This window comes from Pollicipes pollicipes, unplaced genomic scaffold, assembly GCF_011947565.3.
Source record: "Pollicipes pollicipes isolate AB1234 unplaced genomic scaffold, Ppol_2.1 Scaffold_5724;HRSCAF=6776_pilon_pilon_pilon, whole genome shotgun sequence".
NCBI lineage: Eukaryota > Metazoa > Arthropoda > Thecostraca > Pollicipedomorpha > Pollicipedidae > Pollicipes > Pollicipes pollicipes.
Genome location: NW_023596746.1, coordinates 14,961,617 through 14,979,414, shown reverse-complemented (window position 1 = coordinate 14,979,414; position 17,798 = coordinate 14,961,617). Strand labels below are relative to the sequence as shown.

The 17,798-nt window shown below is 49.8% G+C and overlaps 1 protein-coding gene across 3 annotated transcripts in view; it reads right to left on the bottom strand.

The window, feature by feature from the left end:
• Window positions 1–15,772: 15,772 nt before the first annotated feature.
• The window catches only part of LOC119103994 (glutamate receptor ionotropic, kainate 2), an 88,227-nt gene continuing 86,201 nt past the window's right edge, over window positions 15,773–17,798 (bottom strand). For all 3 annotated transcript variants that reach the window (XM_037227709.1, XM_037227708.1, XM_037227707.1), the window contains 2 exons: window positions 16,945–17,013; window positions 15,773–15,873 (listed from right to left, as the gene is read on the bottom strand). In XM_037227709.1, the coding sequence (XP_037083604.1) occupies window positions 15,808–15,873; window positions 16,945–17,013 (135 nt within the window). In that variant the 3' untranslated portion in view covers window positions 15,773–15,807. The remainder of the gene's footprint in view (window positions 15,874–16,944; window positions 17,014–17,798) is intronic.

Genomic DNA, 17,798 nt, shown 5'->3' with positions numbered 1-17,798 from the left:
CTCCCTTCCCGGCCCGCCAAGCACCCGTGGCACTACATCAGAACCCGCCATGACCCGCTGCACACCAGGCTTACCCGCAGGTACCGGCCCATTCGCTGTCTATGCTAATTTGTGGCTCACAACAGCGTTTATTTTATCCTTTATCGCCACTTCATTCATCAATTCTGCAAATTTCCCCACCATGCATTCTGATAATGTGCTACCACGGCCCAGGCGTAACTGCGCAGCGCGCACTGCTATTCCCAGATACCTGCTCAGTGTGCCACCAAGAGAAGTAGGGCATAGCAAATGGCTTGTTCTTCAATGAAGAGAGAGAGAAGAGAGAGAGAGAGAGAGAGAGAGAGAGAGAGAGAGAGAGAGAGAGAGAGAGAGAGAGAGAGAGAGAGAGAGAGAGAGAGAGAGAGAGAGAGAGAGAGAGAGAGAGAGAGAGAGAGAGAGAGAGAGAGAGAGAGAGAGAGAGAGAGAGAGAGTGAGAGAGAGATAGAGAGAGAGAGAGAGAGAGAGAGGGGGGGGGAGAGAGTTTGTAGACAATACTGCAAATCTTAAATGTCTTGAAGATTTCTCTTCATTGTTTGTCTTAAAGATTTGTCAGAAATGTCTTCAATATTTGAAGATATTGAGTCAAGCATCAGATATGACATACATTAACCTACGTCATAATTGTGTTCAATGCCTTATTATTTGATGGCGTCATGAAACGTTTGTACGACGTTGAGGTACTGTCAAACTAGTCGTGCGAAAATGTCATCCCGGTACTTACTTGTACTACTTCAAACTCGCCGAGAGATGGCAGTGGCGATACCGGAAGTGTTTGCTGAACTAAATATTGTGCTGTGTTCGTGTTTTGTCTTCCTTGTGGTGTTCCAACATATTTATCCGTTCGTTTGAAATGCTTGCTAGTGCTTGCATGATTGTTTATGGTGTTCTTTTCAATGTATTATTTTACAAGTATTATTTGCGTGGTAAATAGCAATTAAAGAAACCATTTCCAACATCTTGTATAGCATAAAGCGCAGTCGTTGATGAAAGCCTGCGCTGCTTGCTCAACATCAATTGAGATATAACTGAAGTGCACTAAATTTTGAAGTCGTGCTCTTGAATGCCGGTCCTGAACGGCTCGACAATAATATTCTTCCTGGCTTTGCACGCCGCCTGGCATGTGGGATGGCAGGATTTGAATGACGTTTCCTTGGCGTTATGCGTGCCCAAATGCCATGAAATGGTCTGCAAGAAATAGTCCTCACATTTTTGTACCCACGTTGGTGAGAAACTAGAGGGTTTTAGGTCTTAGGTCTAGAACGGCATGTCTGTGAACTGCACCGAATGTTCTTCAGCATGGCTCTTTCAGTTCAAAACCGCACAAGGTGCAGAACGGAATTACAATATACAATAGCTCCCTACAATAGCACACATTCAAATTCAGTGTTCGACTGAGAAACTGCACAAACCAGCCTACAATAAAAAAACAAGCGTGCACATGCTCAATGCCGGGTCCATACCTCACAAAACGTATTGCAATGTTTTCCTCCACTTTCGCGGTGCGGTTACATCCTGTTCTATCCGGCTGGCAGGCAACGTCTTGATCAAAACGAAGCGGGCAGTACGCGAACTGCAGGCAGCGCCCGATCCGACATCATCGCATCATCGCCGGGAGGCGGTGGCTGCTTTTCGGCGTCTCAGAGTAAGAGCATCGCCCCAAACAGTAACACAAGTGCTACAAGAGAGTTTTAAATATTCACACGGGATTTTCAAGATAAGCGACAAGGCAACAAAAACCTGGTCGACATCATAAAAAGACGCAGGTATGACGCGTAATTTTCCACGCGGGTGGTGGCAGTAGCTATTCTGAGTCACCAACAGGCGGCAGCGTCAGGGATGGGTTATTGGCTACTGTGAGACGGCAGCGGTTGGCTACTTTATCTTCAGGACGCTGTTCAAGAAGGCGATGATGCCCACTGCTTCCGGAGCGAGCATGGTTGAAGATGCTTCCGTCGTTTCGCCAGCTACCGAGAAGCCTCTCTCAAGAGGAGCGCTCCCAGCAAGCACTGAAAGGCAAAAAGCTAGGCCGTAATTTCACTTCCCTAAAGCTCAAAGGCGGGTGCATCAACAGATTTTCATCACAGAGTGGGGAGGCGAAACAATGACGTCCATAGACATTGTGAAGGTTCTCTAGTTACATGCTGTTAACTTGCACGAAATACGTAGAAGTCTAACAGGAATTAGTTATAGCCAAGTTTTATTATAATATGGATTTCTTCAGCAGTATGCACACCGATAGAGACTGATTTATTTGTATCGATTATTTCTGCTTTCGCAATCGGTGGATAACTCCAAGGAGCCGAAAAGCCACACGACAGAGTAGCGGAATTCTGTTCTGGGTTGCAGGCAATGCCCCGAGGTCAGCAATCTTGGTGATGTCCCGGGTCAACTTGGGCCTCCCAGGGTGACACATGTACACCGAGACCTTTTGCTTCGCTGATGTCCCTGCCGGGGCTCGTCTAAATTGTCGTCCTTCTATGCTTACATGAAGTAGCTCACCCCGGGAAAAATATGCATTTGATCAAACAGATATAAACATCTATTTTGGCAGCAAGCCACGTTGAGCTCTTGTTATTTACCAAAGATTACACGCGCTGGTATATGTGGCGTTGGTCTACTCGCGTCGACATGACTTATGGTGGAATGACTTGACTGGGGAGGAAATACTGCGGAGCATGAGACGATTTAAACCAGGTATCAAACTACTAAGGCGTTGCAACGCAAAACAGCAAATCGTTCGATTAGCTGCAAGAGGACTTCTGTGGAAGACATGTTCTATACCAAGCTTACCGCAGATGAGCTCGGTGCCGGATCTTGGGCTGACGTCGGGTACTGAGAGTGGCCGCCGGCCGCAGAGTCAGTGTTGCCGACCTGCAGCCGCCCTACTTCCCTGATCATGCCGACGGCCTATCAGCGCTGGACGTCTCTGTTACCCTCATGAGCCTCAACAGCCTTGTGTGAAGCAGCCACAGACTCGTCGGCATCAGCTAGCTCTGGTTGCCAGTGAATTTAGAATTCAGCATCTCCATGAGACGCTCCCTTAGACGCGCGCTGGCGCCTGATGAGGCACCAGCAGGCGCCCCATTCGCAGAAGTGACCTGACTAGCGACTCAAATGCTGTTGAATGCGGCTGTGCATGGTCAGAGCTGTGGAACCAATGAAGGACGTCCCACACGAGGCCCAACAAAAAATTGTTCACACGGAAAATAATCCGAAGGGGAAAATTTCGTGCAAACCCTGACCAACTACTCCGTAGACTTCATTCACACCTGACACCCTAATTTTGGCTTCAGTTTTGTTATGTTGGGTAGGACATGCTTCTTGTTGGTTTTACAATTTTAGAGTCTATATACGTTTTTGAGATACGTCCAGCTCTAAATATTGTGATTTTATTATAATGGCTGACTCATTCATTCAAATAAATGCACTATACTCATTCGGAACTATGATGGTATGAAATGTCTGTAGAATTGGGGTTTGGTCGTTGCATGTGCATGTGTGGTATTTTCCATTGTTTGTATCATGTGTGTGTTAAACCATTATGGTTGACACTGCTAATGTTTTTTCGCCATGTTTTTTTTTTCGCCCGCGTGCGTGCGTGCGTGTGCATGTGCGTGTGTTTGCGTGTGTGTGCATGCGCGTGTGCGCGTTTGTGTGAGTATGGTGAGCGTGCAAAACATAAGTGAGTGGAGTCCGAGAAGTTCTCATATCTGTCCCTTCTGGTGACTGACAAGACTCTACCTCTGTCCCGAATCATCCTGAGAAATCGCGGCCCATGCTCGTGCTAATCTTGGCATACCATGGTCAGCTGCTGACATCGGGGCGCCCAACCAGCTGGGACGGACCTCCGTCCTTCCGGGCATCCGCCTCAGCGCGGCGGCCCCGCAGCCGGCGGCTCCGGGCCAGCAGCGGGCCGCCGCCGACGCTGAGATGTTACGCCGCGACCGGCTGTGTCGCCCGTCCGGGCTGCATCGCCGAGTCCGCAGCCCGGCGCCGGCCGTGCCGCGTTATTAGATCACCTCAACGCGCTCCTCCAGCGAGCGGGCGACGAGTACCGGCGGCACGACGCAGGCGACCTCTGTTAGCGGCTCACCGAGACGCTCGTTGGCGGGGGCGCCGCCGCGTCCGAGCGAGCGGCATCGGCGGGGGCGCCGCCGCGTCCGAGCGAGCGGCATCGGCGGGGGTGCCGCCGCGTCCGAGCAGCCGCTATCGGAGGTTGGGGACATCGACTGTTGGCCGGTGACCGCTGAGCTCGATTCTTGGATAATTGTCCGAGCACTCGTCGGCTACCAGTGGGCAGCGTGGCGCGCGCGCCCACCGGCAGCGGGTCACGTGGACGCCGCCACACACGCGAGACACTTGCACGTCACCAGTATGCTGGCTAGGGGACTGCCGATCAGGACTACCGAACGGCTGACGACGTCAGCGCCGCGTGTGTTAAGTGCGACCCGTGCGTCGCCTCGTGCGTGCAATGGCATGATCTAGGCCATCGCGGATTTGAGCGCTGCCGAGGTATTGAAGACGGGATAACCGAACAAGTGCTATGGCCTTTTCCCGGTGACGAAGACGCCCGTAATGGCTCATGTCGGGTGCGAGCCGTCCCTCTTGGCGTCTTAAATATTGGGGAGCGTGGCACAGTTGCAGTGCACTGTGCGTGTGGCCACCGCGGCCCATCTCAGGGATGGGTTTTTACCATCCACCGCCGGCACGATAGCCGCATCATTAGATCCTGGTTCTGTATAGACCCAAAACTTGCTTTCTTCAACTACTGCCCGTGGGATTTATGGCTTCATTTGGCCGTCTGAGATGCAGTCGTGGTCTTGTTGCACGGCTAACATTGTAAAGGAATGTTTTTCCGAAGTTTTTCGCCTTGTCTGTCTGGTCGACCATTTATTGCTGGCTCATGACCTTCGCAACCTACGGGTTGTCAGCAGTCTCTCAACAGCTCGGAATAAGTAACTCTTTGAAATCTGCCCTGACCCCGGTGCGGGAACCAAGACACGGGAGCACAAATATAGATTAGAGATGTGTAGTGTCCAGGTATGGTATGCAACAAAGCCCTAGCGCGTGTATGCGAGGCGACGGCGGGCCTGCTCGTGGCGCTGGCCGCTCCGCTGCCGGCAGCGACTGAGGGCTTTGTGAGCTTCACGCGGCCGGCGCTAAATCAACGACTCGAGGCAGCTGCTGCCGTGCTCGAAGGCAATGTGGCCGCCTGCGCCGCACCATTGCCTTCTGTCACGTGCTATGTGCCGATAACAGCAGCGGATTGGTACCGCTGGATCGTAGAGCCCGATCGAGCCGCAGTCGTCGACGTCACGCTGATCCAAGAGGACGTCCAACCAGCTCTAATCTGATCCAAGAGGAAGCTCGGTACCCGGACTCTAAGCGTAGTCCAACCAGCAGGACTGCAGATTTACGACGCAGAGCTCGTGGCCGCGCTCACGCTTCTACTGGCGTGCATGTATAACGTCACACTGTGCTTAGGAGAATTTCATTGTGGGAAAGAAACTGGATAAGGGCAGGCACTTGCGCCCTTGGCTACCGTTTTCGTGCGGGCGGCGTTCTACGGTACATGGCTTCACGCGCCAGCCGTTTGGACGTGCCGTCTCGTGCTGGCGCGGAGTTCCCTTTTTTGTCGGCTTTGATAGGTGAGAGGCACCGGTAATCTAGCCAATCGCCGTTCGGAGACCCTATTTTGCTCGCGGGAATCTGATTCTCGTTCTCTCGTTCTCGATGATACCCGTTCTCTGTTGTGGGCGGCCGACGGGCCGCCCATAAATCAGCTCCGATATCTCGGCTTCCGCGCAGCGCAACCACATCCGGGCGCTAGGCGCGGCACAAGACACAGAGACACAAGGCGAGGTAATTTGAGAGTGAGTGCATGGTCGGCGCCGGCGGACTCGATCATCAGATTACCAGCGGTTCTGGACATGGCGCCATCTCTGCCCCGCTTGCGTTTAAGAGAAGGCGCGACAGGCGAAGGAAGAGATCGACGCTGTCGTCGACCTTGTCGTTGGCGGTCTTCGTAAGGGCGGCTTGGCCCCGTCACACTGGTCACGGAGCAGCACAGCGACGCGGCGGAGGCAGGAGCGGTGCCGGCCGCTCCGACCGCCGTGCACGCGCTGTGACCCGCATACCCAGCAGAGTTAAAGATGTACCGACTTCGCAGAAATTCAGACAAAACCTTTTTAAAAAAAACAGCCCTGCGAAACAACAATCCTGCAGAACGTCTAACCTGCGCGTTTATCGGCCTCGAAATATCGCGTCAAACAAGCACCTTATAAGGCGTGTAATCTATACTGCAACTCTTACAAAGTCCACTGGCATAGTCTGGTCTTACGTGTAACTATAAACCGGAACCTTGATCAAATTAAATGTTATTGAAAAAACCGATTAATGCATCCTCGTAAGCTGTATGCTATGTCATCATCATACAATGGCCGGCACGCTACGAGCCCGTCGTCCGCCTTTAGTAATTAGGTATGATTTAGTGATGCCGTCAAGGGGTCATGTGAGCGAAAAGGTGATATTAGCCAATGAGGAATTTACATCATCTGTCAAAAGTACTCTCACAATGACATCGCACGCACCTGGTCCCACCCGGTGCGCACGATTAAAAGTACTTCAAATTGGACGCCACAACGTCGCAAATTTCATCTACAGCCGGTTCGCCAGCATGGCGTGATACGCTGTCGGGGCTGAATAAAATGGATGGCATAATTGGACAAGTATGTTGTAGTGGACCCTGATGGCCCAATATGCACCGTCCCTGCCGAATGCACACAGTCGCATTCTCCGCGCGCGATTATAAATATTTGTTCCGGGTCGTCATTTTTCCGATGATTTATTATGCTGCCATCGCGCTACGGGTCGGCCGAAGCATTTAGCAAAGCGCCGTGAGGGTGCCATATGCACAAATAAGGTAATGTTGGCTGATTAGCGATTTACAGAGTCGGCCAAAATAGTGTCTTACAATGGCATCTTTGCAACTGGCCGCAACCACCGCACGTGACTAAAAGTAATGAAGACGCGTCACCAAAATTAATGTGGACGTCACAGATGTAGGCGTTTCTGATGCCATGTAAAGAAAAGTACAAAACATGAAAATGACCGTCTAGTACTGACGACGGCCTGATCACTCACCATCAGGTGTGGCTAACCCCGAAATTCACGACAACAAAACCGATACTTACAAAGAAACAAGTAACATGGCGCCAGACCAAAACTGCAAAATTTGTAAACCATGCACCAATTTTAGATTAAGATTTGTGTTGGAAAACCCGTATAGATAAGTTAGGAGTGTATTCAAACGCGATATGATTTCATATGCATCCCTCTCCTCCCTTCCCGCATAACGAAACCTTTGCATTGCCTGCCAGAATAATATTCGTAGTCTGCGGTGGCACATTGCAGAAGCATGCAGAATCAGCTACATGTCAAGGATTTTAGCTGATGCTCAGCAAGCAATAATCTTTCAGATTCAAGCCACCCATGAGCTGTTTAAGGTTGTCATGTACCATGTTTTGATGTTTTGAATTTAATCATTGGCATGCGGTTGACGACATGCGTTCTTACTACAATAACAATGGTATTAATGTGATCTTCTCGGTGCTAGATCAGTGTACCGTGGTCAGGGTCGCCGAATGAGCTCGAGTGGAGTCGCTTAGTTGGAGGCGGGAAGCTGAGCATTGAAAAATGACGCAACCCGTCCACCCGTACTTGACCGCACGTCCACCCGTCCACCCGTACTTGACCGTTCGTCCACCCGTCCACCCATACTTGACCGTACGTGCACCCTTGCACCCGTCCACCCTTACTTGACCATACGCCCACCCGTCCACCCGTACTTGACGAACATTTTTCTCACAGATTTAGCTCTCTTTGTTTTCAAAGTGAGGGTGGAGGGAGAGGCGGGCTTGAGTCCCTTTATCTGAATGGGAAATTACGCCCCTGTAGGTTGGCCCCATGTATGTTTTATTCAGTGCCTCGTTTCAGTTGTGCACCCTCCCCCTCCTCCACACACGTGGAGATGCTCTTATGTATGAGATACCTGTACGAGAACAGAACGATGTCACAGTTATAGCATTACATATGTGCTACACCATGGATGCATCATAGGATTTGATCATTACCAGTGGCATAAATACATTTTGCACATGATGCTGCTCAGTATGCAATTCTTTCAAATATTTCCTTGATGTCTCAAATTTGGCAAAATTCGAAATTCCGTCTCAAATTCTGCTTTGGAAGGCGTAAGGCACACTTTGGGGCCCTCAGGTTCAGGCATATGTTCTGTTTGTTGCCAGGGGATCTGGCCTCTGTAGGGTCTCACCAGCACTCCAGGGGGTGTCAGCTCCACGGCATGTAGTGACATTCAATCAGCATTTAATTAATGTTTCTACAGCACTCGTAATATAACATCATGCCATGGCACAGCAACTGCTTGTAACCCGATATTCATGCGCAGTCTTCATATTTTGGGGCTTCTGAATACCAGGAGCAAGGGAACGGGTGGAGCGGGCGACAGGCTGCGCCGGGGGACCGATCTTTACAGTTTCTGAAAATGTTGCATGGTGCCTTTGGGCATTGATTGCAAAAGCAATAATACAAAACATAGGTGGACGCTGGACGTGGAGAACTCGCGTTGCCCGTGATGAAAACCCATCTATTTAGGCCCGTGGGACACATTTTGTCTGCCATAACGGCTTGCAAAAGCTTATCTGTCGTTTCTGAATTGCATTTGAGAGACTGCAAGGATACAAACTTAACACGCGGCCGGGTGGGGGGTCATTTTCACCACCCGAAGGGTTTTATGAAATAATTTCCGAACTACGCGGACTAGCCGTGCAAGTTGATCCGTATTTGATTTGTTGTAAGCAGCTTTCATTCCTAAATCACTATCTTTAGTCAAATTGCCTGTTTTTGAAAGCTTACTCGTGATTGATGCCACTGAAGGGAACACACTTCCAATGACATCATAGGTGCAGGAACAGGGGGGGGGGGGGGGGCAGTGAGCCATACCCCTGCTTTCCAAAGCGGGGAGGCAGCAGTTTAACGGGCTCACCCACTCTTTCACCTTAAGTGTGAGCCTAGCTTACTTTTGTGTATCCGTACCGTGTATGCCATAAATATATTGTCCACTAGCCATCAAACCGGGTGGACAAAGCTGCTGCATACAGCAAATTGCAGCATACCTATTTTCATACTATGTGCTGCGAATATGGATAGTTTGGGGGGGGAACTCCAGGTCACTCTAGTACCAAAAGGTCCATTCTGTCGTTTCATAGAGCCTTGATTTTTCTTTCTGCCTGGGTGCTTTCAGTTGCTTAGTAAATGATCTTAAAGCTCAAGCTGTATATCTCGAGATGTCATTTGACGTAGTCCAACATGCCAGTAAAAACTATCTTTCATTTAGTGCCGGTTTTTTTACGTCACCTCCGCAAAATCACTGTCATAACGCTATCTAAACATTTTGAGCCACACCTGTGTAGAAAACCACTAGTGCCTGGTCGTTTTTGTTCGGCACTATTTGCTTGCCCTATGCATCCTTTCTAGGCATTTACGCGATGCCGCAAAAGCTTGGGCGTTTCAAGCAATGCTTGACTTAACCTAGCATGCATTGTGATAACAACACATATGATCTACTGCATGCAGATAATCACACTTTAAACGTGAAAAGCAGCCTAAGCTGTACATTTTTTACCTCAAGCCATCTGAGGGTTGTTCTAGACATTTATCACTGTGGGCAACCTGCGGATGGCTTGAGGCCCAAAGATCGGTGTACATTTGTCCTGCTTCTTATGTTTACAAGATTACTTTTGGCATGCGGTTGATATGCCTTCTTATGAAAATGTCTACATTCATGTCTAGGGGTGAAATGCCTTTTCTGTCATCGACGAAATTGGAACGGCCTAAATTGTTCACCTGGAGTCAAATCTTTCAGAAACCGTTGCACTTTATCTCTAGATGCGATAAACCGCAAAAGCAAAAATAAATTCAATGCGATGCCGCACAACATAACCATCAAGCATTTTAGTTTCGGGAGTTTATTTGCACTGATAAAGGCGAACTTAGTTTCATTTTCAGTTGAGGGTGGGGGAGGGGGGTGGAGGGTGAAAGCGGGTTGTGTTCTCTGACCAGGAATGCAATTTCTCTTCTAGTTATCCGTTTTTCGACTATCTTTCAGTTATCATAATTTGGGGGTTCAGTCACTAAAGCTAATTTTAAGAAACTGCACACCTACTCCCAACTGTGAAAAGAAAGTGTATCAAATCTAGGGAGAAAACTGTTCTAAGTGCACGTCGAAGGCAGGCTCAGACATTTTTCTTCCTGCGCCCTTTCCCCTTACCTCGCTTACCCCCCCCCCCCCCCCCCCCATCGTACGTACAATCAGCTGGAAGCGTTGGCGACCTTCACCATCTTCGCATCATCATCGCCGGTGCAGAGCTCTTCCTTCTTCTTTTCTTCTTCGCGCTTCTTAACATGATCCCAATTATTTAGAACAAAAGCCATGCAATGTTGGTATCAACAGATGCAAACAACATTTTCGTACCTCTTAAGCACCCTCTTTAGCTTTATATTCAATACGATGACGACTAAAAGCGTTTTATCAAACGCCTGTCCACCGATCAGTACGCTAAGTCTGACGTGTAACGGGCGATGCCGAAGGCCTACACTAGCGACGTTCGGTCTCTTAGCCCAAAGCCGCTGCTCCCTCCAGCAGCACGGAGCCCGGATGAGTGCTTGATATGTTTCGCTTTAACCGTCTCCGTTTGCCTCTGTAGCTTCACCCCAGGAATCCACAAACAACAGTCCTCCTAGATTGACAAAGCTTTTTAACGCTATTTGCTTTAAAAAAAAAAAACTGACGGTTAGCTACACTTGCTTGTAGCCAGTCAGCTTCTCACGACATGAACACAGCCAATAGCAGCCCGCCGCCTTGCACTGAACCCGGGTGCAGACATTGCCGCTCTCCGCCTATCACAAGCCACCAATCGCATACGTTCTCCGCATTTCACCAGACAGGAAGTGCACCGGGTCCGCTGAACTCGCATAGGCCAACAACAGCAGCCATATTTCAGCGCATTCAATGCTCTCCACAAATCGAATCCCAAAAATTTCACCGCCGACCAACTGGCACCCAATCATGCGCCTCCAATTGCATCGGGCATCGCCGGCGTAGTTTTTCATTGAATCTCGGCATACAATCACGTGGGGAGGCGTAGCTCCGTGTGATGACGCTGCGTTCCCAGTGAGTCGGCGGTGGGTTCACTTCCCGGGGCAGCGATCATTTTTCGTTTGGGTCTTTTTTGCACGCTCACATCGTCTCCTCCGGAGCATTTCATAGGCACGTAATGCTATTTATGCAATGCTCATGCTGTGTACAGTTCGGCCATTATCAGTTTGATTATACGGTCAGGTGCCGGTCGTGATGAAAACTCACACGGACATTCGGCCGCCACGTTCTATTATCGGCTCTAGACGTACGCTCCATGTATTAAGCCAGGGCCGCAGACTAGCCTGTACTTGCGAGTCGGCCGAGTGTGACGTGAACCACGTCGCCAAGAAAAGCCCCCTTGAAACAAAGATAATTGGATTTCAATCACTTTATTTCGGGTGGTTCGGTGTTTTTCGTTCTAATTGTATATGTCCCAATCTTTTATTGAAATACAAGCCACCAGAAGACACAATTCTACCCATATTTATAAGACAGTTCCTGCGACATTTCTGTACCAATGCAAGTCAGCGGCATTGTGATCTCCACCTGGTCCTTTAATTGCTGGCACGTGGCCGCTGTGCCCCACCCCCTACCTGCACGTCTTATTGAGTACCAAATTTGAACTGTGAATGAGAGCTTATGACGATTATTCATTTAGAGACAATGGAAGGGTGCTGTGCCACTCAGGGCCCTCAGTATTGAATGGTGGGCATTCCAGCATGGGCCCGTTAAGCCAAACTGGGGTCTATGTGCCATTTGTTGGACAATCTCGGTTCAGCTGGGCGCGCCGCCACGCGCGGACGCTAGCGTTGCTCGGCTCCTTCCTAGGCCTCACGCTCCTGTCGGGAGCCAACTCATAACCCGCACCAGTGCACTCCATCTTGTGGGGCCCTCCACACTGGGTCAGACCCGAAGGGTCCGCAAGGCCGGACGGAAGTCGCATTCTGTGATGACTTTAAGCTGTAAAAGAGGTAAATGGTCCGCACCTCCCTGGATTTTAGCCTGAGCGTGCTTAGTCAAAAAATGGTTGCCGAAAAGGGTTTTCTGTTTTCTGTTTCTGTTCTGTTTTTCTGTTTTCTTTTTAGCATCTTGCAGGTGTCCATTATATCTCCGGTTGATGTGCAGTCGCGTATGCAACTCACGCCGTATATGCAATGTATGTGTATGTGTATGAAGGATATGACTGACTATGCCAACTTCTCAGCCGTCAGCCACGTGGCATCAGCCGTTTCCAGCGCATCTAGCGCACGAATTATTTAGAGTCTTCAGGGGGCGCCGGCACGTTTGCTTAGGAGTCGACGGGCGCCGCGGGCGACAGCGGCCGTCAGGAAGCCATGAGTTTGCGGCAGGCATTTATGAGCGGTTCTGGTTTCGGGGACACGGGTTTACCTGGTGCGCTTGTCGGGCAGTGGCAAAACAGAGCAGCACAACGCACTGCACGTGCGAACCGCTTACCAGTCACGGTCCGGCGTCGTGCGTCAACAAGTACACTGGCAAGTGGCGAAGTTTGTTAGCTTCACGATTGCCAAGTTTTTGAACAAGAGAGCTGCAGCCTTCCTTTGATGTCTTTGAGTGCTGTTTGTGTTGAGCAACATCAGCCACGTCACTTTTTTCGAGAATATTTTATCGTTTTCTGTTTGAAGATTAGCTCGAACGGTGTTTAGAAATACCTGTTCGAGACTACGCTAACCCATTTGACCAGAACAATTGTCTTAAGACGCCCGGGGAACCTTTAACGTGTCATCAAACTCACTGACATTGTTACGCTGTACGATCGTGGAAACCCTTTCGCCTCACACCAACTGGCATGCGCGAACTCAAACAATCCGCCGCCTCTGGGACTGGGTACCAGGTGCCTGCCACGTGCTTGAGTTGGGAATCTAAGCCCCTCGGGCACTACTGCAGAAACCGGCATAACTATGAATATATGTGTCATACCCCAATGATCAAACACCGAAGCATAAGATTGCAACGAATGCGAAGCACGCGGTCGTTGCTTGAAAAGGCAGTGTCCCATCAGCCGAAGCACAGTGGACAACAGTGATCATTTAATCACACATCAAACATAAAATGACGATTCAAATAATTTCATACGCAGCTAAATCAGCATTCATCTAGGCCGCGCCGATGAATATCTAAACATTACATGTACTCGTCAGGCAAATGAGATAATAATGGTAGCCATGCACAGGAAATATCTGCTATGTAGTAGTCGTTTCAAGTGATCACACTGTGAGTCAAATAGCAGCGTAATAATAGTAATTGTATGGAGCTACACGGAAAGTCGGCAATACGTGACAGATGAAACGCGAATTTTTTCCAAAAAAAACGTGAAACACTATACGCCCGTGACAAATATAGGTATGACTTTTCAAAAATTATGCCTTCGTCCCACTGTAAAAGTGGATCAACTCGGTTATCTTGAAGGAGTGGAAGTCAATGCACGGTAGACCAGTCCATGCCTAAGGCAGGCTGTTTTCCAAAAGTTTATTTTGTTCTATGGTTTAATGGCTCTATGGTTTAATGGTTCTATGGTATAATGATTCTATGGTGTATGGTGTTATGGTCCTATGGTGTATGGTGTTATGGTTCTATATTGTAGGAAAGACAAGTGAGAAAATGGGTACGTGTTGCAGGCATCAAACCAATTTATCACACCAACAAGTAGAAGTGCTGATCTGAAAACATGGACCAAAGCAGCGTCAAATCGGTTCAAAGTCGGTCAGGGTGGCGGCCGTCGCCGGCGGGTGGCGGATCAGTGGAGCTGGCCGTCGGTGGTGGGTGGGAGCAGCGCTCAATCAAGAATATGCAAAAAGGGACAAAATTGTGTGCAGTAGCTTTTAAGGGAGAAACCAAGGCTTTGTGGCTTTTGTCTATTATTGTTTTTGTCAGGCTGCATTCGAAGCTTCCAAAATTTGTCCTGCTGAGGATGTGTGACAAAAGTTCGTTAAGATGGTGTGAAAAAGGCTTATTTCATTCAAATCACGGCTTACGAACACCTTTTGGATTTTCGGGCATGTTGGAAGCTACAATTATGACCAGTCCGTGCCCGGGCTTTATTTTGACCTGTCAACCGTAGAAGCAGGTGCCTCTCACAAATTCAACATGCCTCCCCACTTATGGCCTTCCCGGTAGAAATCATGCTGAGACGGATGAATAATGCTAGAAAACTAGGTACTGGTGTTTCCAAATGATACTGATGAGTCGATTAGGCAAGATTGTGCAGCAGTGCAGGTGTTGCTATGTGGCATAGCAACTGGAATTTACCTATCTCCGAAATGTGTTGTCTTCGATTAAGAGCAGACAAAGTCCTCCATTTTCCATCTCTAGTCCCCCCCTCCCCAACCGGCGGTTCGGACCTTGCTTCTCAGAAGACGTTTCAAGTAAGCCGTGAGTCTGCCCCCCCCCCCCCTCCCACTTTTTGAAACCTTCCCACGCCTGTGAACGATTTATATTAGTGTCATGCAATTGCGATGGCATTGAATGGTTGAGCACGCAGATCATTCTAAGTCTGATAGTATGGATCGTCAATATATCTCAAAACACGCTGTTCACACTGCAACATGACGAGGCAGCCATTCGGATACGTTCTAAGCTAACGTTGTTTACGCAAAGGTATCTACCGTAAATTCGTCAAAACATTGCACCAAAAATGAAATGCGACTGATCACTGTATTACCACCAAAACATCATCATGCTATACGCCTACTCCAGATCCTATATTCGCCTGCAATAAGCGTTAGAAAAGTTCCCCACAGTTATCATCATAACAACACACCGAACGCTTCATGATAAGCCCTTGAGGGGGAAAGATCAGCTCCGTGAAAAGGGCTCCCAGTCAGCCTCTCTGTGAACTAGTAGTTTTTAACCCTACGAGGAGATGGCGCTACAAACGTTCATTTCAACAGCACCTCGGCGTTTCGCACGGAGGGTCAATGAACTTGCAAACCTACGCCACGCCACCGGCGGCTGGCCGCGTTCAGCGTCGCCCGGTGACTGCGATATTCACACCGGGTGAGCTCGGTGACTGCGACATTCACACCGGGTGATGAACCAGCATTTTACTCATAAAGATGGTTGCTGTGATCCGGAGCGAATGTGAAACGCGTGGGACGTCGGCGTCGAAGGCTTGCGAGCAAACTGACGACCGGTAGCAGCAATGTCTGCGACAAGTGCGTGCATCACAAAATAACCCCATCACTGCATGATGGTGTACAGCCCCATCCGGTGCCACCGGTCTTCAAAAGAACACATTACATGCGTGTATCTGCGTCTTGGCAACCACCGCACTGTTCATGTTTTGAGAGAGGTTGGCCATAGCATCCGTCGGCTGCTCGTGCAGTCATGTCCTGAATGAACTCTCGCCTGCGGAAATATCACGCACTCCACATCGGTCGATGTGTTAATAACATAACCACCCCGTCACCCGCCCCGGCCGCTCGGCCGATTTCCTGCCCACTCAGTGGTGCACGCATCATCCAGCATTCTCTCCACTGAGTGGTACTTCTTGCACACGGTTCATAAGATGCTGGTCTCCACTTCGGCATTTTCTACGACTCATATTCAGGAAGAGGTGATCTTCGAGAGAGCTCCATCATCTTCATCACTCCATTGTCCTGAGGGCAATAAGCACACATTCGGTAAAATGACGGGAATATCGCGGGTAGCGTTCGAGATAACGCAGTATTAAAGATGAGTGGCCGGCCGGTAGTCTGCATGGTCAGTCAACACTCAGCTGACGACGGCCCGTCATCCGAGCCAAATCGAATCCTTTTGAGTTGATTAGCACGGTCACAAAGTCGGGTGGCAACTGTTTGACTGATGACAGCTGCCAACCAGCCTTGCCCGGTTCACAAAGATCTGAGTGTCTCTGACGTCAGCCAGTGCAGGTCCGGTCGATATCTCTCCACTCACAAGCTCGTACCATCTCAAAGCTCGATGCCTCTCCACTCACGAGTCCGCACCATCTCAGGGCTCAATACCTCTCCGGTCACGTCCCCGCACCATCTCAGAGCTCGACCCTCTTCAATCACGTCCCCGCACCATCTCAGAGCTCGATGCCTCCCCAGCCACGTCCCCGCACCACCTCAAAGCTCGACCCTCTCCAGTCACGTTCCCGCACCACCTCAGAGCTCGACCCTCTGCAGTGACGTTCCCGCACCATCTCAGGGCTTGACCCTCTCTAGTCACATCCCCGCACCATCTCAGAGCTCGACCCTCTGCAGTCACGCCCCCGCACCATCTCAGAGCTGGACCCTCTTCAGTCACGTCGCCGCACCATCTGAGACGCCAGTCAGCTAATCCGACCACGTTAGCATGACGCGCACAATGTGAGAGATCGTCTGAGAACACTTCGACGAGATACAACGGCTGCGGTAGCCCACTGAGCCAACACAAATGAAGCCCCTCTCTTTCTAATGCATCAGTCATGGGTGGATATTTCAGCACCGCAAACAACACCCGGTGGGATTCGGCAGCCGAGCTGTGCAGCCGAGCCGGGCGGCAGCCGAGCCGGGCAGCCGAGCTGGGCGACCGCTGAGCTGGGTAGCCGAGCAGGGTAGCCGAGCAAAGCAATCGAGCAATGAGGTCGAGCTGGGCAGCCGAGCTGGGCGGCCGAGCCGGGAGCAGCGCTATTGACAACACCACTGACAACGTTGTCTGGGCTGGGAGCCGAGCGCGGGCCTCACCTCCGAGTCGCGGCAGGGCGTGAAGCAGTACCGTCCAGCCACCGCGTAGTGCGGCTCGCCACCCGCCATCTGGGGTCACACAGGCGGTGCATCAGTGATGGCTCTGGCGACAGGCCACTGGCAACAGACAGGCGCCGACAAACGAGCCTGGGACAGGGCTACGCCTCCTGGCCAGGGGTTTGTAGGCTTGTTAAAAGTGGTTTGCATACGACTGACTTGTTGAATTCCGAGATGAAATCGTCGATGTAGTCAACCGCTGGCCACTGCTATCAATATATGCAATTCAAAGACAAAAACAACTGAGAGCAAAGGAAGCGATCAAAGGCATGTAAACGTGTCAAATTTGATATGAATCACGCAAGTAAGCGATAAAGCTCATTTGGAAGGGACATTATGTGTCTGGGCAGACAGCACTAACATATTTACTTCTCACGGAATAGCCAGGACAATACACCTCATTTGCACATTCTCATGGTTTTTCTACGGGCATTCAGGCTATTAATCCTGTCTTATCTATTTGATTTGTGCCCTGAAAATAACGCGAATATTTTGACAGACACATCACGTTAACGGCTTGAGAATATGCAACTTACATGGCATAGCGGGTTTATGTAATGGCATGCATTGTAATGTTTAGTATCAAAAATAACAATGCGCACACATTGATGAGCTCTTCCACAAAGGCACAAGAAAGGAGTATGCAAACCGAAAAAAACATGAACGCCTGGTGGGAACAGTACACAATGGTTAAAAAGGGCACTTCTGACCGAAAGCCATTTAAATAAACAGTTCACATTTGTGTTTTCCCCCCATAAAAAGAACAAAAGAGCCCTAGCACTTGACCTTTAACTCGG